The sequence below is a fragment of the Nicotiana sylvestris genome, chromosome 5 (genome assembly GCF_000393655.2).
Source record: "Nicotiana sylvestris chromosome 5, ASM39365v2, whole genome shotgun sequence".
Classification (NCBI taxonomy): Eukaryota; Viridiplantae; Streptophyta; class Magnoliopsida; order Solanales; family Solanaceae; genus Nicotiana; species Nicotiana sylvestris.
The window spans coordinates 31148339-31173907 of record NC_091061.1 but is presented as its reverse complement, the minus strand read 5'-3'; the positions used below and the strand labels follow the sequence as shown (position 1 = coordinate 31173907).

Genomic DNA, 25569 nt, shown 5'->3' with positions numbered 1-25569 from the left:
GCAGTTTACGTGGGTCATGAAATCTGAAATCAGTTGCTTTCCAACTCATGTTTAATGTTGCATTGAATTTATTTTACTGGCTAGTTAATTTTAGTAGTAGATTCATCAGATTTGTGTTCTTAATTAAATTGAAATTCCATTTAGTGTAAAAGACAGGGCTTAACCGGCTAGCCCCTAAACGTTTGGGCCTCAGGATAATTGATGCACGGCCCAGGCCAGTTTTGGCCTCTTTCTTATTTAGGCCTGGGCCAAGGTCTGTTTTGGCAGATTTTATGGTGTATATCTGGATTTAAATTCCCTCTGCTGGGCTCACATCGGAGCCTAATGGTCGGATGTTGGTGCAAAAATATTACTTAGTTTGCATCAGTCCAGTAACAAATTAATTAGGGCCTTTCTTTTATTTTAGAGACAAATTAAGTAGAAAACTAAAGATTGCTCTAGGTTTGCACTTTAAAATAATAAAACAGGATGAGCCTCGCTAAACAAAATACATAAATTGCGGGGCCCTCGATAATTGTATATATTAAAATACTTAGATTTCGGGACGGGCTGTTTAGCGAATTTCACGGCCTTCCCCAAAATAATAACGCGTTAATCTCTTTAGGCATGTATTTTAATAACATTACCTCCCTAAACTCGGGTGCGCATTTATGTGACCCAAATCCAAATCCCAACGATGTTAAAGTATGTCCAAAAACCACGGGGGCATTTATGTGACGTGGTTCAAGACTTGTTTTAATGACGTTGCAATTTTCTTTAAAAATGAATAAAAGCGGTTAAGGTTAAAATTTGCACATAGGTTCATAATTGTTAAAATCAGATAATTTAAGCCAAATATAACAGTTGAGCGACCGTGCTAGAACCACGGAACTCGGGAATGCCTAACACCTTCTCCCGGGTTAACCTGTATTTTCATCCCGTATTCCCCGTTAAATGCTTATTCATGTTTCAATATGTGTACTTGGTGAATTTGAGTCAATTCGGATCGAGTTTGGTATGAAATGGGACAATTAGTCTCTTTAAGGAAGAATTAGTTTGGAAAAGTCAACCGGACGTTGACTTGTGAGTTAGAGGGCTCGGAATTGAATTCCGATGATTCGGTTAGTTTCGGGGGATGATTTAAGGCCTAGGAGCGCAATCGGAATTAATTTTGGAGGTCCGGTGAAGAAATTAGCTCATTTTGGCGAAGTTAGTATTTTGGCGATTTCCGGTTGATAGGTGAAATTTTGATCCGACGGTCGGAATGGAATTCCGAGAATTTCTGTAGCTTCGTTATGTCATTTTGGACTTTTGTACAAAATTTGAAGTCAATCGGACGTGATTTGATAGGTTTCGGCATCAGAAATAGAAGTTGGAAATTCTAAAGTTCATAAAACTTGGATTGGAGGTTGATTCATGATTTTAGCGTTGTTTGATGTGATTTGAGGCCTCGAGCAAGTCTGTAATGTGTTTTGGGACTGGTTGGTATTATTGGTCGGGGTCCCGGGGGCCTCGGGTGTGTTTCGGATGCCCGACGGGTCATTTTTGGAAGATTTTTGCCGTTTTTAGCATAAATGTAATGATCTAAAGGTTCATTTTTAGTTTTAGAGATCCAAATTTGATTTCGAAACTTCCAGAATTTAAATCATGAATTATATGACTGATCTGAAAAATTTGGTTTAATTTCATCAAGTCGCGATTGGGTTTTTGACGTGAAATGTGAGTTAATTGTTTAACGAGCGAAATGGGTATTGAACTGGGCAAACGAGCTCCTAATTGAGTTTCGATTGAAGGGTTGTGTTCGTATTATTATTTGTGACTCATAGGAACAAAAATCGTCTAATTCCGAGTTCGTATGATGGAGTTAGAGCCATTTTAGTGAAAAATGGTTGTGCTGCAAATTTCTTAAAAGCTGCTGTATTTTCTGCAGCAGTGAACAGTACCCGCACGTGAACAGTAACCGCACGGGTGAACAGTGAACAGTGACCTCATGCGCATAAACAGTGCCCCCGCGTGAACAGTACCGAAAATTTCTGGACAGATTTAATGTCCAGCAGTCCGAGTTTGGTCATTTTTTTGACTTTCAAGCTCGGATTTTGGGCGATTTTTAGCAAGAAATCTTGGGAAATCTTGAGGTAAGTCACTTGTGATTATTTCTACTCCATAATATTGAATTATCATTGAATAATCCGACTAGATTACATGTTTTTGAGGAGTAAATTGAAGATTTAGGCCTAGGGATTTGAAAATAAGATTTGAAGATTTGAGGGGTCATTTGAACTCCGATTTTGGTAAATTTTATATGTACGGACTCTTGGAGAGACGAGGAATCCGGTGATGCAACTTTCATAATTTTTCGAGAAGTGGGCCCGGGGCTCGGGTTTTGCGAATTTCGTGAATTTTCGAGTCTTTTCGATTGGGTTATATTCCCTTAGCCTATTATAATGTATTCGTTGTGGTTTTGACCAGATTCGACGCGCGAAGAGGTAAATTCGAGAGGCAAGGGCATAGCGGAGTAGACATTGGACCGTCTTGAGATGAGTAATGATTTTAAATGATGCACTGAGGGTTTGAAACCTCGGATTGCACAACATACTGCTATGTTGAGATGAGACACGCGTTGTATGATGAGCGCGGAGTCATTTACTATTGGGGATTGTGACTTGGTCCATCCCAGCTGATATTTTTACCGCTTAATTGATAAAGATTTATTGTTTTTCACTATGATTGGGCTTATTGCCATATTTGGGCTTCGTGCCAATTATCTGAAATCTTTTGTGAATTTTCATCACTATGTTCCTCACGAATTGAAATATTATTTGAACTCAGTCCAATTGAATTATATTATTTTGTGAACTCAGCTACATTTATACTCAACTCGAGATTTAATGATATTTATAATGCTGTTGAGCTGAGCACTATTGTTTTACTGATGCCCAAGAGGCTTATGATTATTTTCTGGACTGATTGAGGCCGAGGGCCATACGTGAGGATATGTTGAGTGATGTGAGGAGGCTTTCAGGCCTCGAGTGTTATATGAGGAGGCTTTCAGGCCTCGTGTGTGATGTGTGAAGGCTTTCAGGCCTATTGATATTGCGCTTGGGCTGTAGGAGCCCCTCCGGAGTCTGTACACACCCCCAGTGAGCGCAGGGTACCCAGGTGAGTTGGGAGTGGGCCCGAGAGGCCGTTGCTTGTGTGTGGTGAGTTGGGAGTGAGCCCGAGGGGCTGATGTTGTGTGCTGGTGAGTTGGGAGTGAGCCCGAGGGGCTGATACTATACTGAGATTTACATATTGAGCCCGAGGGGCAAGCTTTTGATTTATCCTTACTGTGGAAATTATTTGTCTTTACTGTTTTAAAAGAAGAATTATCTGATACTCACTATTTTACTGTATAACTGATTTTACTGCTTGGGATAGCGCTATATTGTGCCGTTATGAGATTTCATGTTTTCAGTCGTTATTTATTTTTATTACTCACTGGGTCGGAGTACTCACATTACTCCCTGCACCATGTGTGCAGATACAGGCAGAGCTGAGTTCGCTCCTGAGCGCTGATTCTTTCCAGACCAGGCGGTGACTAGGAGTAACGAGGTAGCTGTTGACGTCCGCAGCCCCGTTTTCTCCCTTATCTTTGTTATTTATGATAATTCCAGACTTTGTAAAATATTAGTAAACTCTGTAGTAGCTCATGACTTGTGACACCCCGATTTCAGGCTGAGTTGGGAGGGTTTTCCTTGTTCTATCACGTTTATTTCGCATTTAAGATTATATTGCCCATGATTTAGACTTATTCCTGCTAAGTAATTATAAAGAGATGTACTGTTTTGTTGATTGGCTGGCCTTTTCCTCACGAGAGGCGCCATCACGACCGGGTTGGGATTTTGGGTCGTGACACTAACACCTTCTCTCGGGTTAACAGAATTCCTTACTCAGATTTCTAGTTCGCGGACTGTAATACAGAGTCAATCTTTTCCTCGATTCGGGATTCAACCGGTGACTTGGGACACCATAAATCTCCCAAGTGGTGACTCTAAATCTTTAATAATAAACCCCGTTTCGATTGTCCTTTAATTGGAAAAACTCCCTTATGCCCTTTCCGGGTATAGGAAAAAGGAGGTGTGACAGTAAGTGATTTCTAACTTATTTTCTTCACTTCTTAACATCTTTTAACATGATTTCAACTTCAAATCAGAGATTTTCATGGGAAAATTGGGTGAATTGGGTAGAACCTAGGTTTTTCAAAAATTGGGGATTTGGACCTCAATTTGAGGTCCGATTTCAAAACAAACCATATATTTGAATTTGTGGGGGAATGGGTAATCGGGTTTTGGTCCGAACCTCAGGTTGCGACCACGTGGGCCCGGGGGTGAATTTTGACTTTTGGGTAAAACTTTGGAAAACTCATTTTCATGCATTGGGGTTGATTCATTTAGCATTTATTAATGTGATTAAGTAACTTATGACTAGATTCGAGCGGATTGGTGGTGGAATCAAGAGGTAAAGCTATAATTGAGACTTGAGTGGTGTTCAAGGCATTGAGGTAAGTGTTTGGTTTAACCCTAGCTTGAGAGATTAGAAGTTGAGTCATATTTGCTATTTGCTTCTTGTTGAGTACGACGTATAGGCATGGTGACAAGTATCTATACGTTGGTGTCAAGCATGACCGTGGGTCTTAACTTGAAAGTTGTTGTGTTGTTGAATGACACCTTGCATACTTTAATTAATAATCCTCTATGATTAAGTATTTCCATTAATTGAACTGAGTACTAGCAAGGTGAGATTGGTTATAGCTGATTCTCCCTTGCCGGGATGACTACTTCGATATCCTTGTTCCCTTGCCGGGAAGTTATTATATTACTTATGTTCCCTTGTCGGGATTTCTTGTGATTGTGTGATGAACTGAAATGGGAGCGGGTAGTACGCCTACCACAAGATATTATGAAATGGGAGCGGGAGATACGCCTACCACAAGATATTATGAAATGGGAGCGGGTGGTACGCCTACCACAAGATATTATGAAATGGGAGCGGGTGGTACACCTACCACAAGATATTATGAAATGGGAGCGGGTGGTACGCCTACCACGAGATATAATAAAATGGGAGTGGGTGGTACGCCTACCACGAGATAGAATGAAATGGGAACGGGTGGTACGCCTACCACGAGATATGAGAAATGGGATCGGGTTGCACGCCTGCAACAAGAGTAAACTGAAAGTGAAAGTTGCCTTTATTTTCTTCATTGTGATAGAAGTTATAGTGCTAGCTTCCTTATTATTCCTTGTTATCCCTTTTAACTGCTATCCCCGAAGCATGTTCCCCTTCCCCAGCTTTAACTGCTTATTACTTGTTTACTTTTCCGCCATATATTATATAACTGTACAGGTTTATCTAGAGTCTGGTCCTAGCCTCCTCACTACCTCGCCGGGGTTAGGCCAGACACTTACCAGCACATGGGGTCGGTTGTGCTGATACTATGCTATGTGCTCTTTTGCACAGATCCAGGTTTTGGATAGCAGCAGTAGCGCGGGAGCCAGCCTTCAGTCCAGTGAGACACTGAGGTAGCCTTGCAGGCGTTCGCAAGCCCAGCGTCTCCTCTATCTTTTATTTCTGTCTGTTATCTCATAGATTCGAGACAAACAGTTTATATTTTTCTTTCAAACGGTTGTATTTAGCACTCTTAGAAGCTCGTAAGTAATGTGACACCAGTTATTAGGTAGAGGCATATGTTGATTCTCGCATTATTGTTCAGTTTTTCTTTAAATTTAAGTCTTCCGCATATTTATTTAATTCTGTTGCTTTCATGCTATCGCCGATAATTGTTAAAAGAAGTAATTATTAACGATGTAAGCAGTTAAGGATTGTCTTGCCTAGCTCTCATTAGTAGGCGCCATCACGACTCCCGAGAGTGGGAAATCCGGGTCGTGACAATTATAGTGTTGCACAAAAACGCAGAAGTTAAACGTGAATTGAGAGCAAAATAGCAAGGCTTTTTGCAAGCAGTTCGTGTGTGGTTCAAGTGTGTAAACCTGAAGCTACATGAACCATATTGAAGAACCAGCGTCATAAAAAGTTTTATGTATCTTTCTTTATTTCTAGTTCAATTGTAGTAGGTGTTTTCATATTGTACTTTTTAGCTTTATCTAGAAGCAATTGTAATAGGTACTTTGAGTATTCAAGTTAAAGTTAACTTGAAGTTGTCGCAACAGTTAGAGGCTGGTTGCTACAACGGGATTAGAGATAATCCTTAGGTTTACAAAGAGTTTTATAAATGCTGTTTTGGCTTAGTGATTTAGTGAAGTGTTGGGGAAAATCCTACTGAGTAGTAGGTCGTGGTTTTTTCACCTTTTGAGCCGGGTGTTTTCTACGTAAAAATACTTGTGTTCTTTACTTTCTATATTTATTATTCTACAACAGTAGTAGTTGGAACACATAGAAGAACCAGGTCTTTCCATAAATAATTTAAGCGAAAAATTGGTCACCACACAAATCACCCCCCCCTCTTGTGTGATATTAACGTATAAAACATCAAGCAAACATCATACCATCATATCAATACTGAAGAACAATCGTTCATAGCATCATGGCAACTTGTGCCTAGCCTCAGAGCTCTCAGAAGTACCACTACTGAGCTGAAATGACAGAATATCCTTCCACAAGGCAACGATAGTAGCTCAGGCAACCCCGCAGGGAGAAACACCCCGCACCACATTCGTAGTGCCATTACAACTCTTCAATTCTCGATTTATAACCAGCGGTTCGCGTCACGTAAGATTGAGTAGGAAGGAGCAAAGGCATAAGCCTCGAGGAATCAAATCGCACGATGAGGAATCAAGAAGGGAAGTACTCCTAACAGCCCTGTAGCCTCCAGAAGATAAGTACAGACGTCTCCGTACCAATCCGTGAGACTCTACTAGACTTGATCATGACTCGTGAGACATAAGGGAGCCTAATGCTCTGATACCATGTTGTCACGACCCAAAATCCACTAAGGGTCGTGATGGCACTGGACACCACTGTCAGGCAAGCCAACAACAATTTACTAGTAATTTCTCATTTCATTTATTTAGACATCATTTCCTTTAAACAACTGAATAATAAATAATAAACTCCACTGAATAAATGAGGTTGTCTTTACAAAATTTAACTACTAAAAAATCCCGTGATCCTCCCAAAACCCGGTGTCACAAGTGCATGAGCATCTACCAGTGAATGAAATAAAATACCGTGACTGTCCGGAATACAAGTGGACAGAAATGAAAATACAATACAATACTCTGAAGGAGACTCTGCTGGATACAGACGTCTCGATAAATGCAACTCACCTAAGTCTCCGTATCAACCATGCTGCTATGCCACTCATAAACCTGTGCAACAAAAATGCACAACAAGTGTAGTATGAGTACGAAAACAACGTGCACCCAATGAGTATCCCGTCTAATCTCGAAGAAGTAGAGACGAGAGGTTGACTTCGATACTTACTAGTGGTCCAATAATGTTATCTCAATAATATAGTAAATCGATGATTTTTATAAACATGATTGTAATTCAATGGAATGAAGCAAGTAAGAAATTCTTTCTTTTATAGAAATTTCCAAATTCCTTTTTATTGTTTAGACAAATATTCTCAAACCGGGAAGAGGCAATAACAACTTCAATAAGTTTCAAGGCAAGCAATACAAGTATGCGCAAATCATGCCGAGGTCGTACGACCCGATCCAATAATATTTAAAATGTGCATTGCCAGAGGGTCGAATGGCGCGAATCATAGATGCATCTATTTAATCTACTGAGGCGTTCGGCCCGTTCCAGAATTTAAACACGCACAGACAGTCAATCAAGAAGTCAGCAGGAAACAATTATCCAGAAAAAAACACTTCTCTTTTAACAATTTAGAAAAATGAAGTTTAATTCTTTTTAGAAATCCATTTACCAACTCGATAGGATTTAAGCAACTCAAATATTAATAAGATTACAAATATTCCAAGTATAGCATGCTTTTGGGTCCTAGACTACCAGGACTTAAACATAATAATAGCTACACACGGACTCTCGTCACCTCGTGCGTACATAGCCCCCACAAATAGGAGCACCTAACCAATTATTTCACCTATGGGGATAATTCCCTATTACAAGGTTAGAAAGGAGACTCACCTCGCTCCGAAGATCCATAACCGGCATTTCCACGCCCTTCCGAAGACCCGAATCGATTCTAAATGCTCCAAAGCTAGCCAATAATTATGCAAATCCATTAATATATGCTCAATTACTCATTACAATCCAATTTATAGCAATTCCTAACCCCGATCGAAAAGTTGACAAAATTGCCCTCAGGCCCACGTGCCCGGATTCCAAAATTTTTTGAAGATAAAGTTTACCCATAACCTCAAGAACCCAAATATATAATTTATTCTCAATTTCATGACCAAAATCATGGTCAAATTCCAAGAATATCAATTTTCTAGGTTTTCCCTCTAACCCCAAGTTTCTACAAATTTCATGCTCAACTCCGTACATAATCAATGTATTTAACTCAAGATAGGTGGGGATAGCTTACCTTATCGTTTAATGATGAAAATCCCCTCTTGAAACCCTTCAAGAATCGCCCAAGCCAAGAAAATATGAGAGAAAATGGCCAAATCCTGATTTTTAAAACATTCACTGCCTCCAGTCCTTTCCGCACCTGCGGTCTCTTGACCGCTTCTGCGGACCAAATGCCACTTCTGCAGTCCAGGGCTCCCAGCCTATTTTGCTTCTGCGTCCTCTCCTCCGCAGATGCGGTCTCGCATCTGCGGCGAAATGACCGCATCTGCGGTCCCAGCTCTCCCCCACCAATTTCGCATCAGGGACCTAGTCTCGCAGGTGCGGTTACACCAGCAACCAGCAACTTCAGCCTTTTCCAAAATTCCATTTTCGATCCGTTATCCACCCGGAATCTACCCGAGGCCCTCGGGACTCCAACCAATCATACCAACCAGTCCCAAAACACATTATGGACTTGCTCGAGGTCTTAAATCATATCAAACAACACTAAAACCACAAATCGACCTCCAATCCAAACTTTATGAACTTTAGAATTTCAAACTTCTACTTTCGATGTTTAAATCTATCAAATCACGTCCGATTGACCTCAAATTTTTTACACAAGTCATATTTACCATTATGGACCTACTCTAACTTTCGGAATCGAAATCCGACCCTGATATCAAAAAGTCCACTTCCGGTCAAACTTCTCAAAAACCTTCAAGTTTCTATCTTTACCAAATGACTCCAAAATGGCCCACGGACCTCCGAATTCACTTCCGATCGTGCTCCCAATGCTAGAATCACCATACGGAGCTATTCCCAGACTCGAAATCCCAAACGGACATTGATAACACTGAAATGTACTTCAACCCAAACTTATGAAATTCCTTCAAAATGCTAACTTCCACAATATGTGCCAAAATGTTCCGGGGTCTTCCAAAACTCGATCCGGACATACGCCCAAGTCCGAAATCATCATACGAACCTGCTGGAACCTTTGAATCCCGAATCCGAGGTCGTTTATTCGAAAATCCAATCTTAGCTAATTCTTTCAACTTAAAGCTTCCGAAATGAGAATTCTCTTTCCAAATCAACTCCGAACTTCCCGAAATTCAATTCCGACCATGCGTACAAGTCATAATACCTGAAGTGAAGCTGCTCATGGTCTCAAACTGCTGAATGGCACACTAGAGCTCAAAACGACCGGTCGGGTCATTCCAATTTGTGTATCACATATGTATCATATTTGTATCTGTTGTGTATCACATGTATATCCATGTATACCTGTGTGTGAGATACATGCGTGATACATGTTTGATACATGTGGCGCAGAAGACTTTTTTGAACTCGATTTAATTACGAATTTTGATACAAAACTAGTCCAAATCACCTCCAATCTTTCTCAAATTTTTTATATTGACTTATCTATATATTTCAAATGAATTTCAACTATACCCATTGAAAAAGTTCCTTTTTTGTTTAGATTTTTGGAATATTGTATATATATTTTGTATTTCATCACCTTATTTGCTACCTCATCCATAAAATTTCCTTACCGTCTTGTATATAGTGTTGCTAATCACGCTTAAAAATATGGAAGGTGATTTTTGCATGTGATTCTTTGAGAAAAAAAACCCTAGTATTTGGTTTTTCAATTTTTGTTGGCTAGTTTTGGTAAGTCTATGATTAATGGCTAGAGATTGGTAAGTTGAGATTTATTTGGGACATTTGTGTAAGTTTCCCAAAAAAAATTGATGGCGGACAAGCCAAAACTATCATAAAAGCCCTCAATTTGGGTTACTCTGCACTAAAGGGCCCACATCGCGGATAGAGTCATGAATTATTAGCCCAAGAAGGAAGTGAAAAAAATGTATCACTCTACCCGTATTGCACAAAACTTTGCAAAGTGTACCCGCTCGAATCTGAAGTAGTTCAATCTCTTCAGTAATACTTCAGAAATCAAATCTGAAGTTGTTTTTTTTCGATTGCAACCTCGAAAATTCGAATCTTAAGTAATTCAATGTTTCAGTATAACTTCAATTGCAACTTCAAAAATTCGAATCCTAAGTAATTCAAATTTTCAGTAAACTTCAGAAAACGTCAAATTCAAATCAGATTCAAAATTTGAAATCTTAAGTAGTTCAATTTTTTAATACAACTTCAGATTCAAAATCTGAAGTTCTGAAACATAAACTTGTTCTTTGAATTTCAATAATCCAACACACGATTCAACACTCAAATCTACTCCAAAATAAGTTCAAATTTAAAATATAACTTTCAAATATCATAAAGAACAAATTCCAATCATCAAACTGTTAAAATAACAACAAATTTATCCAACTCATTTTGCAACTAAGAAGAAGAAGAAACCCTAAACATAAAAAAAGAAGAAAGCAACGGTAAAGAAAGAAGAGAAAAATGTATGTATCTGAAGTTCCTAAAGAATTGGGTACCGATTAAACATTTTTAAAAAATGGGTACATATTTAATCGGTGGCGCAAAACTGGGCGCCATATGAAAATTTTACCTAAAAAATTTGTTATGATTTATGTGTCTTATTTTTTTTTAGTCTATTACAAAAACAACAATATAAAAATTTATATTTAACAGTGATATAACTTTAAAATTCTCATTTTATCCTTAATGAAATGATTTATAGTAATAATAGAAAGAATTACAAGAAAATACACATGATTTCACACCATAACAAAAAATGGCCCATGTTTTTAAGTTTTACCCCACTTAGCCCACATTGTACATATTTTGAAAGCACTAGCAAATTCAAAATATGTGTTCTTACAACCATTGCTTCTAAAAGCTATAGAGTTAAATCTATGTTCTCACAACCATTAGTTTCACTCTCTCTTCTTCTCACATCTTCTACATATGCTTCAAGGGACCAGGTATTTTCTGCTTCTCCTCTTGTGTCACCTACTTGCAATGTAAGAAAATTGAAGAGTAGAAGTCCACCATTAAAGATCATTCAAAGCTTTGCTTTTGAAAATGAGTTTTTTTGAATTTGTTAGTTGTTTGGATTGGGTGTTATTCCAATTGATTGAAAATATCAAAAGGAGTTCAAAATTTAAATTTGAAGTGATTTGGAGTAGATATGAGCAAGATTTGAGTTAAATTTCAGAAAAGATGCAAGGAAGAAAACGAAGTCAATTTTTGTATAATTATGTATAATCTTGTATAATAGTGTATATGAGTGTAGAAACACATCTTATACACTATTATACACTTTTATACACCTTTATACAAGCGTCTATAGACGAACTTCTTCCACGATTTTCAGTTGCAATTCTTGTTCAAAACTAGTCCAAATCTCCATTAAATGACTTCAAATTTATATGCAACCTCCTTATACTATTTCTAACGAGTCTAAATAACACCCACTACAAATTTCTCACAAAATTAAATTTGAAATTTAAACTCACATATTTAAGCTTGTTAAAAATCTAATTTTCACCATTCAAATAAATTTGGTTTGTTGAATTAATATTTGAGTCGCAATTACTTATTCGAAAAGTAATTTAAAAGCTTGAGGAATCTTTTTTAAAAATTAAATAGTAATTTTGAGAACCTATTGGAGTTGGATGTTGAATCTTAACCTATTATTTTTGGGTTAGTTGGTTGTAAATTGAAATATAGTCTATAAAATTGAAAAGTAGGGAGTCCAATTGTTCTAATGTGAATTTTTTCCTAATAAATATGTATGCATCTTATTTTACACCATAAGTTTTATTTTTTTTTTAAAACTTTATGCCTAGCTAAACAAGGCCACATAAAATGAGACGGAGGGAAAATCATACAAGACTCGATCCAATAGAATTTGAGAAATGAGAGCGGATTTTCCTTTAACTATCGATAGTTTACTGTTTATGTCGTGGCTTTTTAATCCCCGATTTGATTTATGTTAGTGAAGGAAATAAAATTTCATTTTTTCCCCTTATGTATTGGAAAAACACCTTATATTATATAATCGTATACGAAATATTTTTAAAGGACGAGATCATATTAACAATCTCAGTTTGATTCAAGAGAATGTGTGTAAGCCTAAAGACAACCTTGAAAGCTTATTTCAATTTTCAGACACTCTAAGTAGGCGTTTGGATATAAGAATGGTAAAATTCCGAAAGAAGCAAAATTTCTTTTTAAATAAAAATGGTATTTTTAAATAGAGTTATGTTTAGGTATGAAAACAATTTTGGGCTATTTTTAAATTTTTGTGAGTGATTTAAAGTAAAAATTAAAAAAAATAACTTTTTGGAATTTTTCAAATCTTTGAAAATTTCTAAAATTCATCTTCAAGTGAAATTTGAAAATTTTATGGCCAAACACTGATTTCGAAGAAAAAGTAAAATTTTTTCAATGGCCAAACGAGCCCTAAGTAATCTCCTCTTGAATGAGTGAATTACTCAAATGGTCACTCAACTATCTCAAATTATCTCCTAAAGTCACTTTTCTTTCGTTTGTAACAACAAAGTCACTGAACTATGCTTATTGCACTCAGAAAGTCACTCAACTAGATTTTCCAAATTTGGATTTCCAAATACCTATTTTACCTTCTAAATTATAAATATTTATCTTCTTTTATTTTTTAATTTTTTTTAATATTATAATTTTCCCTTTTTAATTTATATTATGGACTTACCTATAGAATAAATAAATATTATTTATAAATTTAAAAAATAAAAAATATTTAAGCATCTATAATGCAGGAATAATAAAATATTGATCATAGTAAAAAAATTAATTAAAATAATTTATTTGTAATAATGATTTTAGTATTAACAACAAAAATTTAAAAATTTATTTACACAATTCAAAATGAAAGAAAACAAAAGGTTGTAAAATATATATTCCATGCACGTAATATAAAAATAATTATTTAAATAATTTTTTTTTTATAATAAACAGTATATATTCTTGAAAATTATGCTCAATTATATTATATATATTTCATGCACGACTTAACATAGCATATTTACCCTATACAGATAGTCCCCCTGCTTTCCGGTGATATAACTTTGTGTCGTTAGAAAGTTGGTAGAAACATAATAATATAATTGAGCATAAGTTTCAAGAATATATAATGTATATTATAAAAATACCTTTATTTAAATAATTATTTTTATATTACGTAATATATATATTTTACAACCTTTATTTTCTTTCATTCTGAATTGTATGAATAAATTTTGAATTTTTGTTGTTAATACTAAAATTATTATTAGTAACAAATTATTCTTATTAATTTTTTTACTATGCTCATTATTTTGTTATTCTAGCATTATATATGCTTAAATACTTTTATTTTTTTAATAAATAATATTTATTTATTCTATAGGTAAGTCCATACTATAAATTAAAAAAGGAGAAATCATAATATTAAAAAGTTTTAATAAAATAAAAAAAGATAAATGTTTATAATTTAGAGGGTAAAATAGGTATTTGGCAATCCAAAATTTGAAAAATCTAGTTGAGTGACCTTCTGAGGGTAATAGACATAGTTCAATGACTTTGTTGTTACAAACAAAAGTAAAGTGACTTTAGAAGATAATTTGGGATAGCTGAGTTACCATGTGAGAAATGGACTCCCTCTTGAATAATAAAATTTCCAGACAAACTATGAAGATGATGGTTTTAGACCAAGCTTAAAATATCAACAATTAATAAAAACTACGCATACTATATTATACAAAGAAAGAATATGGCGTAGTATTACAAATAAAATAGGGGTCTAGTTTTCTCATAATTTTGCGCATGTGAGTTGTGACAGGGCATTTGCATCTATCCTCGCTTTTTGGGTCACGTTTTAATTTATATCCGGTTTACAAAAAAAATTGCAAGCGTACCCATTTTTTCGCGTAACTTCAGCATACGAGGCTGAAGTAGCAAAGGCAATCACGCAAAACTTCAGCATTCTAGTAGATGGGCATGAAGTAGCAAGTGTGCTGAAGTTTTTATTTGTAATTGCTGAACTTAAGCATAGTAGCTGAAATTTTGTTCTCTATTTGCTGAAGTTTTTATTTGTAATTGCTGAACTTAAGCATAGTAACTGAAGTTTTGTTCTCTATTTGCTGAAGTTTTTGTTTGTAATTGCACTAAATAAGCTGGAATTTTTTTGTCCTGGATTCATTAGTTTTGTCATTAAGCTTTTTCAAAAACTCAGCAGAAGATGCTGAAGTTATTTAGTTCATTTATAAAAACTTCAGCACTAAATAAGCTGAAGTTTTTTTTTATCATGGATAAGCTTTTTCAAAAACTTCAGCAGACGATGCTGAAGTTATTTAGTTCATTTGTAAAAACTTCAGCACTAAAAGCTGAATTTTTTTTATCTTGGATTCATTAGTTTTGTTATAAAACTTTTTCAAAACTTGCTTTTGTTAATTTTTTTCTAAATTGTTGTAGATTATATGTATAACATAGTCGATCAGTGCTTTGAGAGATCAAACCATCATACTGCTATAATCTTCTCCTATGTTGGGAATTATAATTTCTGTTTATCGTCTGAGCATTACATTTGAACAACTCTTACTATTTTATTATCTCTAGAAATCCAGTACTTCATAATCTTCTCTTTTTCTTTTATATATATTTGGGTGGGGGGTTTACTAATTATACAAGTAATATAGCTTTTTCAACAGCAGCAAAAAAAAAAAAAGAAGAAGAAAACGAAGGAGGAGAAGGAGGAGGGGAAAATAGGCTGAAATTGTTTAAAAAATGGGTATAAATTAAAATTTAAGAAAAAATAAGTATAGGTTAAATGTGGACGACCAAATAAGCACGTTATACATGGCACCATAATTCAAATTTGGAGATCCGTGTCTTTTAGCGGGACAACGCACTGTATGCAAAAACAACAGCACTTAAAATCGAATTGATTTTCGGCCCGATTTACAAAATTATCCCCCGTCATTTTCCACCGCTTTGCACCTCTCCGGCGAACTCCTCCTCCGCCGTTTTGCTCCTCACCTTCTCCTCCGGCGAGATCGAGCTGTAAGTTCTCTCTCTCTCTCTCATTCTCTCTCTAGAATTCGACATAAAACCCTAATTCCTTTTTACGAAATGATTATTTATGGTAAATTACGAATTGTTTCTTCCGAAGAAGCTAGGGTTTTCGAGCATTCAGTGAAAAAGCAAAAATGAAGGCTACGTTGGGGAGTGCACCGAGGAAAAAGCTAGCTGATATTAGCAACATACCACAAGAGATGAGATTGGGTAGCCAAAATGACAAGTCACAACATATCTCAATTGGTCCAAAAGAGTACATAGACATGCTCAAGAAGGTAAATTCTCTGTTTTTGTTTTGTTTTTATAGTGGTATACTGGTATATTTTGTTAAGAAATGACTTTTTTTAAGTTCAGCCTGATTTGGCCCTTTTTGGGAATTATTTTTGCAGGAGAATATTGAATTGCTGAAGATGTTAGCTGATAGGACGTATCCTTTATTTGTAAAGGAATTGCATTTGCTTATAAGTTTTTATAGATAGAGGCATATCCAGAACTTGGAGCCAATGGGTGGAAAGGGTGTAGTTTTTTTTTGTTTTTTGTTTTTGTGTGTGTGTGTTTGTCTGTGTGTTTCTGTGTATACCGCGCTGAGAGGTTTGACAGTCTCCAGAGGTGGATCTACTCAATGATAACTGCATTCGCAGTAAAATATTTATAGATATTTTGTGGATTTATTAATACATAAACAGGCAAGGGCAAAAGTTAATGAGTTCACGTGAACCCATAGGTTACAAGCTAAATCCGCCCCTATCCGTCTCTGTTTGTAGGTGGCCTTAACTACACCTATGTGAGTTTCACATAGGCAATATAAAATCCACAATAAAAGGAGGATTGCGGTAAATTTATGGTTAGTGTAAAGATAGTCTTAATATGTTGAATCTTCTAAACATTGAGTCTATCAAAACATGCTCTCCTAGACACAAGCTCGATTGGTAATTGGATGTAGTGCTGATGGATAAGAGGTTCTTCGAACTAATTGAGCCCAATTATAGCAGAATGGATATTGAGAATTCACATAGTTGTTTCCAATTTGTTTGGGATTAAAGGCGTAGTTGATTTAGTTGAATGATAATAGGTACCTTTCTCGGTTAGCATTTGTATTATCACTTTTGTTCTTGTGAGACTGTTCCTTGATTCGTGTTCTCAATAGCAAAATAATTGAATTAACTGGAGCTGAGATACAGAAGATGAGAGTTAATCTGCAGAAAATGCAGCAACAGAACCATCAACTTGCGCAATCAAACAGTCAAATGCTTGCGGTTTGTTTTCCTTTCTCATAATCAAGCTAGTTAAGTTTTAAGACCATCTACTTTCCTGTTTAGTTACAAAAACTGTTGCTTTTTGCATTTTTCTCAGGAATTAAATTCAGCTAAAGATAGGGTACGCACTTGAATGCCACACCAGCTTTACTTATAAGATCGGATTGGTGATTTTCTCCTTGAGCTAATGTAAGTGCTACTTATTGAACAGCTCAAAACATTACAACATGAGCTAGGATGTACAAATGGCGTACTTAAAGCTAAAAGGCTTGAAGCAGAGGTTAGTCAGGTTTAGCTTACTCAAATCTGTTGTTGTTTAAGTTGTTTTTCCTTTCACTTTTGATTGAGTTTTCTTTTTAATCAGGAGATAGAAAAACAAAAAATGTGCCAGCAGTTGAATGATGAGGTGCATAGACAATTTTTTTGTACTGTTATGGAACTAGTGGTAATTTTCTCTTTGCTGTCACTTTTTGAAGGTGGATCCCATCAAGTGTGAAGAGGCAGGGGATTCCTCTTTGGGAAATGGAGATAATGATAAACCTGCAAATATTAAAAGGAGGCTTCAGTCAAAGAGTGAGTGTAATATCTGGATATCAGGTGATATTGCTGTTAAGAAAAGCCTAAAATTCTTGCTTTTGTTTTTCATTCTTTCCTTGTGACATTTAGGTTTGGGCTCTTCTAAACAAGTTCAAGCCCAGGACAATGCTGAAAATAAAAGGCCAGTCTACTTTGAACTTGTAGAATGTGACATCAATTTTATGATGTTAAAGATTCTAAATATTCTAAGAAAATTGTTCATAATAATGACTTTATGCTGTCTTTGCAGACCCTGTGTAAGAAGGCAATCTGCTCGGTTTAAACCTGAAGCAATGAAACATGATGAAAATGATTTTGAGGTAGACGACAAATGGCACCAATGTTTAATCTAGTTCAGCAATGGTTCAACTTTCTTTTGTATATCATCTAGTGACTTAGAAAGCAATCCTGCATTGTGGTTTGAATCTAAAGAGTTTGGAAGTTCGTCTCCGAGTAGGCCTAAGTTGTTTTCTCTTTCACTTTTGACTGGAGTATTCTTTTTAATCAGGAGATAGTAAAACAAAAAATGTGCTGCAGTTGAATAATGAGGTGCATAGACAAATTTTTGTGTACTAGATAACTGTTATGGATCTAGTGGTAATTTACTCTTTTGCTGTTTGAAGGTGGAACCAATCAAGTGTGAAGAGGCAGGGGATTCTTCTTTGGGAATTGGAGATAACGATAAACCTGCAAATATCAAAAGGAGGCCTCAGTCAAAGTGTGAGTATAATATCCAATTATTCTATAATCTTCGCTGTTAACAAGGGCCTAAACTTCTTGCTTTTGTTTATCATTCTTTCCTTGTGACATGTAGGTTTGGGCTCTTCTAAACAAGTTCAGCCCCAGGATAAGGCTGAAAATAAAAGGTTAGTCTACTTTGATCTTGTAGAATTTGCCGATTTCTGTGATGTTAAAGATTCTAAATAATGTTAAGAGAATTGCTCATAATGACTTTGTGCTATCTTTGCAGACCCTGTTTAAGAAGGCAATCTGCTCGATCTAAACCTGAAGAACCAAAGCACGATAAAGATTATTTTGAGGTTGAAGACAAATGCCCACCAATGGTTAATCTAGTCCAGCCAAATGGCTCAGCCTCCTTTTCTATGTCGCCTGATGACGTCGAAAGTAATCCTGCATTGAGGTTTGCATCTACAGAGTTTGGAAGATTGTCTCTGAGTAGACCATTAAGAAATGCAGCTAAGAAGATCCAGTCTTACAAGGAAATTCCTTTAAACATAAAAATGCGCAGACCAGTATGAACTACCATCATCTTTGTTCTGACCTATTTACTGTAGGAGCTAGTGCTGAACGGCATCTTTTGTTGGGTTGTCTAGTGTAATTTTTGCTGCACTTTTTCTCCGACTCGAGGTCTTCTCCGATTTTCACTCTCCTGGCAAACATGTACATGCATGTTTCCTGAGTAAATGTTCTTAATCAAGGTCTTGCCTGCTGTAAATCCTGATTAAATGCATCTTTTACTGTGATTGATTACTGGAAATTAGTTTGAGCTACTTGCTTCTTCATATGATCATACTGTGACAAAAAATGTCTGTTAAAATCTGTTGATATCATTCAATTTATCCAGCCAATTTCTTGGCTATAATTAAGTTCGTGTTTTGACTTTGCTCTGCCTCGGATCAAGATTTGCTGTAAAAGAAATTTAGGACTTTCGCTAGCAATTTGACCCGTGGTTCTCTTGAGTTATGTCAAAGGTCAATATATGAAGTTGTAGATTCTAAAAAGTCGGCTAACCTCATTGTCTGTTTGTAAGTTGTATCTTGTTGTATGAATGAGCGCACAGGTAACAAAGGAAACTACAAAATTAACTCACATGCAGCAGCAGCAGCTGCTCATATATGTCATCGTGATCCATTATCTTCTCGTAAAGTACCCAAAACCGTGTTTCATGTTGATGCCTTGTTAACTTTAAGTGGTTTCGCAGATAGATTAAATACTGCTGCTAGTTAGCTAAAGTTTAGTCGTAGTCGATTTTTGATAGCATTGATGAAATAGAAGAACAATTTTAGAGAATTTTCCTTCTGTATATTCAATCTGATTTTGCTGTACAGGGACTGTGTATAAATACAAAATGAAAAGAATTTGTGCATAACTAACTATCCTATGTGTCCTTATTGTATTGGCTAGTCTATAACAAACAAAAAATAAAATTTTTAGCTGTTGTCTTTCTTCTATTCTCTTCTATTGGACTGGATATTGGGCAGACGGATAAGGAGGCCCAAAAAACTAAAGAGGGCCAATGTTGAGCAGCCCATATCTGGATCCTTAGGCGAACAAAACAAGACAAACTGCTGTCATTTACAGACAACCTAAAATGTACCAAACCTTATACTCAAACCAAACCCTTTTCTCTATCAAACACCATAGACGAATCTGAGATGCCTTCATCTCCAACACCCCTCCTCAAGTTGGAAGGGGATGCAAGAACACCCAACTTGCCCAAAAGTCTATGGTGAAGCAGCCCTGTGAGAGACTTGGTGAAGAGATCTGCCAACTGAGAAGAGGATCGAACAAAAGACAGAGAAATTAGACTTGCAAGGAATTGTTGACGAACAAAGTGGCAATCGATCCCCACATGTTTCGTTCTCTCATGAAACACGAGGTTTTTCGCGATGTGGATAGCTGCTTGGCTATCAGAGTGCAAAGGAACAGGGAGAGAAATTGGAACAGCCAGGTCCTTAAAAAGACGCACTAGCCATGTGAGCTCGGCAACTACTCCCCTCATTGAGCGATACTCAGCTTCAGCAGAGCTTAGGGCGATGGAAGTCTGTTTCTTGGACTTCCAGGAGACGGGAGAACCTCCAAGGGAAATGTAAAAACCACTAACAGATTTACGGGATTCAGGACAAGTACCCTAGTCGGAATCACAAAAAGCAAGCAGCTGAAAGGAGGGTGATGAAGACATAAACAACCCAAGACCAGGGTCCTTGAGCAAATATCGAAGGACACGAAGAGCGGCATGCATATGAGGTTGCCGGGATCCTGCATATATTGACTGAGGTGCTGTACCGTAAAGGAGAGATCAGGCCTTGTATGGGTTAAGTAGTTTAACTTACCCAATAAATGACGATACAAGGTTGGATCTGGTAGAGGATCACCAGTGTTGGACAAGAGTCTGATAGTTGGATCAAGTGGGCAGGAAACAGGAGTTTTGTGTAAGACATCAAACTTAGTGAGGAGGTCCAGGGCAAATTTACGCTGGGACAGGATCAGACCAGCAGATTCTCGCAGTATTTCCATGCCCAAAAAATAATGTAAGGTCCCTAAGTCTTTGATTTTGAACTCTTGGTTTAAAAATATCTTTAAAGCATGTAGTTCTTCAGCATTATTTCATGTGAGTACAATGACATCCACGTAGACTGCAACTATGGATATTGGGGAATCCATCTTCTTAAAAAATAGGGAGTAGTCATTCAATGGGTGTGAATACTCTTTAAAATTTAGAGTTGCCGTTAACTTAGCATACCATTGATGTGAAGCTTGATGTAAACCATAAAGTGATTTCTTCAAATGGCAAACTTGAGTAGGAGAAGATGGTGAAAAACCAATAAGAAACTTCATATAAACCTCTTCATTAAGATCACCATGTAAAAAGGCGTTGTTCACATCTAATTGAAAGATTCCCCAACCCCTCTTCACAGCTATAGCAAGAATGCATCTAATTGTAGTCATTTTCACCACAGGTGAAAATGTTTCAGTAAAATCCACTCCTTCCCTTTGAATATCTCCTCTTACTACTAGACGAGCCTTTAGTCTTTCCACACTACCATCAGAATGTTGTTTCACCTTATACACCCATTTGCAAGGTAGTGCTTTTCTACCAGGGGTAGTTTCACTACTTCCCAGGTTTGATTCTGTTCAAGGGCTTCAATTTCCTTAGCCATGGCTTCCTGCCAACCTGGGTGATGTGCTGCTTGACTATAACTGATAGGTTCTTGAATATTAGACAGGGAATTGAGTAAAGTCTGATTTGAGGTAGAGAGCCCAGAGAAAGGAAAACTAGGAGGTGTAATAGGGGAGAGAAAACAGGCAGTGCTAACATCTGTAAGTTGAATAGCATTACAAATGTTATCTTTGAGAAAACTAGAGGGTTATGAGGTCTAGATGACTTTCTAATCAAATTGTTTATCATAGGTTCAGATGTAGAAGGTGAGGCAGTGGGAACATGAGAATGCTGAAGTTGGGAAGGTGTGAGTGAGGGAGCAGTAATATGAGAGAAAAGAATGGGAGAAGGAGATGTAGGGTGAGAGATGTAGGTAGGAGAAAGGGGGTTGCATTATCATTAGCTGGTGATTTTCTGGGATTGAGTCAAGAACACCACTGGTGGAATTAGGTAAAGGTGAGAGAGGCAGGAAAGAATCTGGAGAATGTTGAGGTAGTTTAGAAGAGAAGGGATAAACTTCCTCATGAAAAACAACATCTCTAGAGATAAAAGGCTTCAAAGTTTTGAGGTTCAGGAATTTGTAACCTCTTTTACCTTGTGGATACCCAGAAATACACATGGTATGGCCCTAGGTTGAAACTTTGTTCTATGGATGGAAGGAGTAGAGACAAAACACAGACATCCAAAACATTTTAACTTTGTGTAATCTGGTCTAGAATGAAAAAGAACCTCATAAGGTGTTTTAAAATGAAGAACTCTTGAGGGAAACCTATTAATGAGATAAGTTGTTGTTAAAAGACATTCACCTTAGTAAGAAATAGGTAAATTGGACTGAAAGAGTAGAGCTCTAGAAGTCTCCAACAAATGCTTGTGTTTTCTCTCCACAACTCCATTTTATTGTGGAGAGGCAATACAAGCAGTCTGATGTATAATTCCTTGGGAAAGAAAAAAATCTGACTGGGCAGTCCCACTTCCTAACTCAAAGGCATTATCTAATCTAATGGCCTTAACCTTTGTATGAAACTGCCTTTCTACGCCAAGAATGATTTTAAGATTGAAAAGACATTTGATTTGTTGCTCAATAAGTAGGTCCATGTACCTCTACTATAGTCATCCACAATAGTTAGGAAATATTTAAAGCCATCATAAGTAGGTTTATTATAAGGGCCCCATGTATCAATATGAATTAATTCAAAAATGTGCTTTGTGTTAATGCTGCTTGTGGAAAATGGGAGTCTTGATTGTCTTGCCATAGGACAAACAACACAAGGAGTATAAGACTTGGATGAAACAGAAATAGGAATATCATAAATGTTTTTCATATTACTGAAAGGCATATGGCCTAGCCTATAATGCTATTGCTTATCTTTTACATTGGAAATAGAACTAGAACAGGAATGTAAAATAGGTACATATTGTCCTAGATTAAGTTTCCTGCTAGAAAGAAAACTATTGCTAGACTTGGATGGAATACTGGGAATGGCTGCTGTTGGCCTTGATTGAAGGATGTAGAGTCATGCCTTCTCCTTACCAATCTCCAGAGGGCTCTTTAGTGAAGGGCCCTGCAGAAAACATGAAGAAAAAATAAAATAGAGTGGATATTTTAACTGTTTACATAACTTGTGAACAAATAAAAGATTATATTTGAAAGATAGAATATAGAGAACATTTTGAAGTATTAGATTAGAAAACATAATGATTGAACCATAGTTAGTTGCCAGAACCTTTTGAGAATTTGGCAAGTTAACAATTCTAGGCTTGATTAAAGGTTTAAGGACATAGAAAAATTTTCTGTTGTAGGTCATATGTTCTGAGGTTCCACTGTCTTATATCCAAGACTGACTACTGATTTTAATGAAACAAGCAGGAGAATTAAAGAAGGAAGGTATACTAGCACAATTAGCATTTGCAAAAGCATCAGAAGAAGTTCTTGCCACCTGTTGTCCAAGCTTAACTTGTTGAAGGAGCTGGAGTAGCTGAGCTACATTTTCTTAGGAGAGTGATTTTGTCTCTAAAACACTAATTACCTGTTCACTTTCATCAACTGCATTAAGAGAATTGTTCGCTTGTATTGGACCTTGGAACTTCTTCTGTCTTGTAAACTTAAAATCTGTTGGAAAACCATCGATCCTATAACACTTGTCTATGGTATGTCATGGGTTCTTACAATAGGCACAAATGGTTGAAACCTTTTTAGAATCAAGCATACCCTTTTGACCTCTGTGTTCATTGTGTATCTTCCCCCTTCCTCACTGATTAGCAGCAATGAAAGAAGTAGATTCTCCTGGATAAGTAGGGGTTGCATGAATCTCCCTCTGCTTTTCATCTTGGATCACTAAGGAGTATGCCTGTCCAATGGTGTGCAGAGGAGAAGATAACAGTATGTTACTTCTTACTCCTATGAAGCACTCATTTAACCCCATAAGAGACTGCAACAACCTTTCATCTTGATGAGCTTTATGGTTCTTTATTTTAGCTCTACAATCATAGTCACAGATACAAGCTGAAAAAGTGTTAAGAGCATCAAGCTCATCCCACAAGCTCTTCATCTTAGTAAAATAAGTTGTAACACTAGAATTTCCCTGCACCACAACACGTAGCTCCTTTTGCAGCTGAAGAGTTTAGCACTATTTGTCTGACCAAATCTATCTTTCAGGTCAGCCCAAAGGTCTTTAGCACTTTGTGAATACAACACACTTTCTGCTATTTCTTTGGAGAGTGAGTTGAGAAGCCAAGAAAGGACCATATCATTGCAACGTGCCCAAGCTCTTTGAAGACCTGAATCAGCAGCAGGAACAACTAGGGTTCCATCAATGAACCCTAGCTTATTCTTAGCAGACAGAGCTATTACTATTGCTCTTCTCCATCCTCCATAACCTCTGCCATCAAATGTAGAAGAAACGAGGCTCATACCAGGATAATCTGAAGGATGGAGGTAATAATGATGTGCTGAATCAACAACACCAGAAATAGTAGATCCTGTAGCTACAGAAACTCCAGTAGCAGGAGTAGATGAATTCAACAAATCGCTGGGCTGACTTTCAGTTGCCATGATGTAGTGTGAATCTATAGCAGATCAAACCTGCTCTGATACCATGATGAAATAGAAGAACAATTTTAGAGAATTTTTCTTTTCTGTATATTCAATCTGATTTTGCTGTACAAGGACTGTGTATAAATACAAAATGAAAAGAATCTGTGCATAACTAACTATCTTATGTGTCCTTATTGTATTGGCTAGTCTATAACAAACAAAGAATAAAATTTTCAGTTGTTGTCTTTCTTCTATTCTCTTCTATTGGACTGGATATTGGGCAGACGGATAAGGAGGCCCAAAAGACTAAAGAGGGCCAATGTTGAGCAGCCCATATCTGGATCCTTAGGCGAACAAAACAAGACAAACTGCTGTCATTTACAGACAACCTAAATTGTACCAAACCTTATACTCAAACCAAACCCTTTTCTCTATCAAACGCCATAGACGAATCTGAGATGCCTTCATCTCCAACAAGCATATCTTATTTTTTGGTGGCGAAATGCTTTGAAGAATCTGTAATCAGTTGTTTCCTTTTAGACGCGCCTCTATCTCTGCAATTGCAAAAAAGACGTTCAATCACGAATGACTACTCCACTTTCTCGTTCCCAATATTTGAATCTCTTTGCCGGTCAAGATAAACAAAACAATACGGGTTACTTCACGTGAGGTTCGTCAGATACTAGGTATGCAATGAATAGTACTTACTGTATGTTCCATGTTTCTTGTTGAAATGAATGATGTAAGATGTATGCCGACTCTTTTGATGAGAAGTTAGTTTCCATAAGTTAGTAATAAGGATGATCTAGTGTCCATGTTCTATTTTTCTTAACTGTTAGTTGCTGTATTTTTTTACTGTTAGTTGTTCATATTTTAGTGGAAATAAATCTGGTAGTAGAACAAGTATTTAGCAACCAAAAAGCTAGGTAACATACTTCTAAAAAAGCTCCTGATTTTCATCAACAATTCTGGTGATTTTTAGGAACACAATCAGACCCTAAGCAGTATATAAAAAAATCTGTGTAGTTGCTTGAAAAACACACAAAGAGAGAGATGTGTTTTGCTATGTAACTCTTCTCAATTTCAACAATAAAAGCTGACTCAATTTTACCAAATCTCAGTATGTATCGTAACTCGGTACTGGAAAATGTGGAGATTAAGCAGAAAGTGCAAGAGTTACTAGAAAATGGTGTGATTAAGCCTAGCAACTCACCATGTGGCTCACCAATTGTCTTGGTTCCAAAGAAAGATGGAGGATGTCGTATGTGTATCGATTACCG

General features: G+C 36.7%; 2 protein-coding genes across 6 annotated transcripts; one reads left to right on the top strand and one right to left on the bottom strand.

Annotated features, from left to right (window-relative positions):
* Positions 1–15363: 15363 nt before the first annotated feature.
* On the top strand, positions 15364–18877 carry LOC104232055 (SHUGOSHIN 2-like). 5 transcript variants are annotated; one of them, XM_009785145.2, is made up of 13 exons: positions 15364–15507; positions 15617–15797; positions 15912–15949; positions 16670–16778; positions 16876–16899; positions 16990–17058; positions 17143–17184; positions 17255–17351; positions 17445–17496; positions 17605–17674; positions 17978–18074; positions 18169–18220; positions 18325–18877. In XM_009785145.2, exons 2-13 carry the CDS (start codon positions 15654–15656, stop codon positions 18611–18613), a joined length of 1083 nt encoding a protein of 360 aa, XP_009783447.1. In that variant the 5' UTR covers positions 15364–15507; positions 15617–15653; the 3' UTR covers positions 18614–18877. The 5 variants fall into 5 exon arrangements, with proteins under 5 accessions (XP_009783447.1, XP_009783452.1, XP_009783451.1 ...); XM_009785148.2 differs by having other exon boundaries at positions 15374–15507; positions 15624–15797; XM_009785146.2 differs by having other exon boundaries at positions 15375–15507; positions 15620–15797.
* A 4923-nt stretch (positions 18878–23800) lies between these two features.
* Positions 23801–24307, bottom strand: LOC138868452 (uncharacterized). The gene has a single exon (XM_070146006.1). The coding sequence runs from the start codon at positions 24305–24307 to the stop codon at positions 23801–23803; it is 507 nt and encodes a 168-aa protein (XP_070002107.1).
* Positions 24308–25569: the final 1262 nt, after the last annotated feature.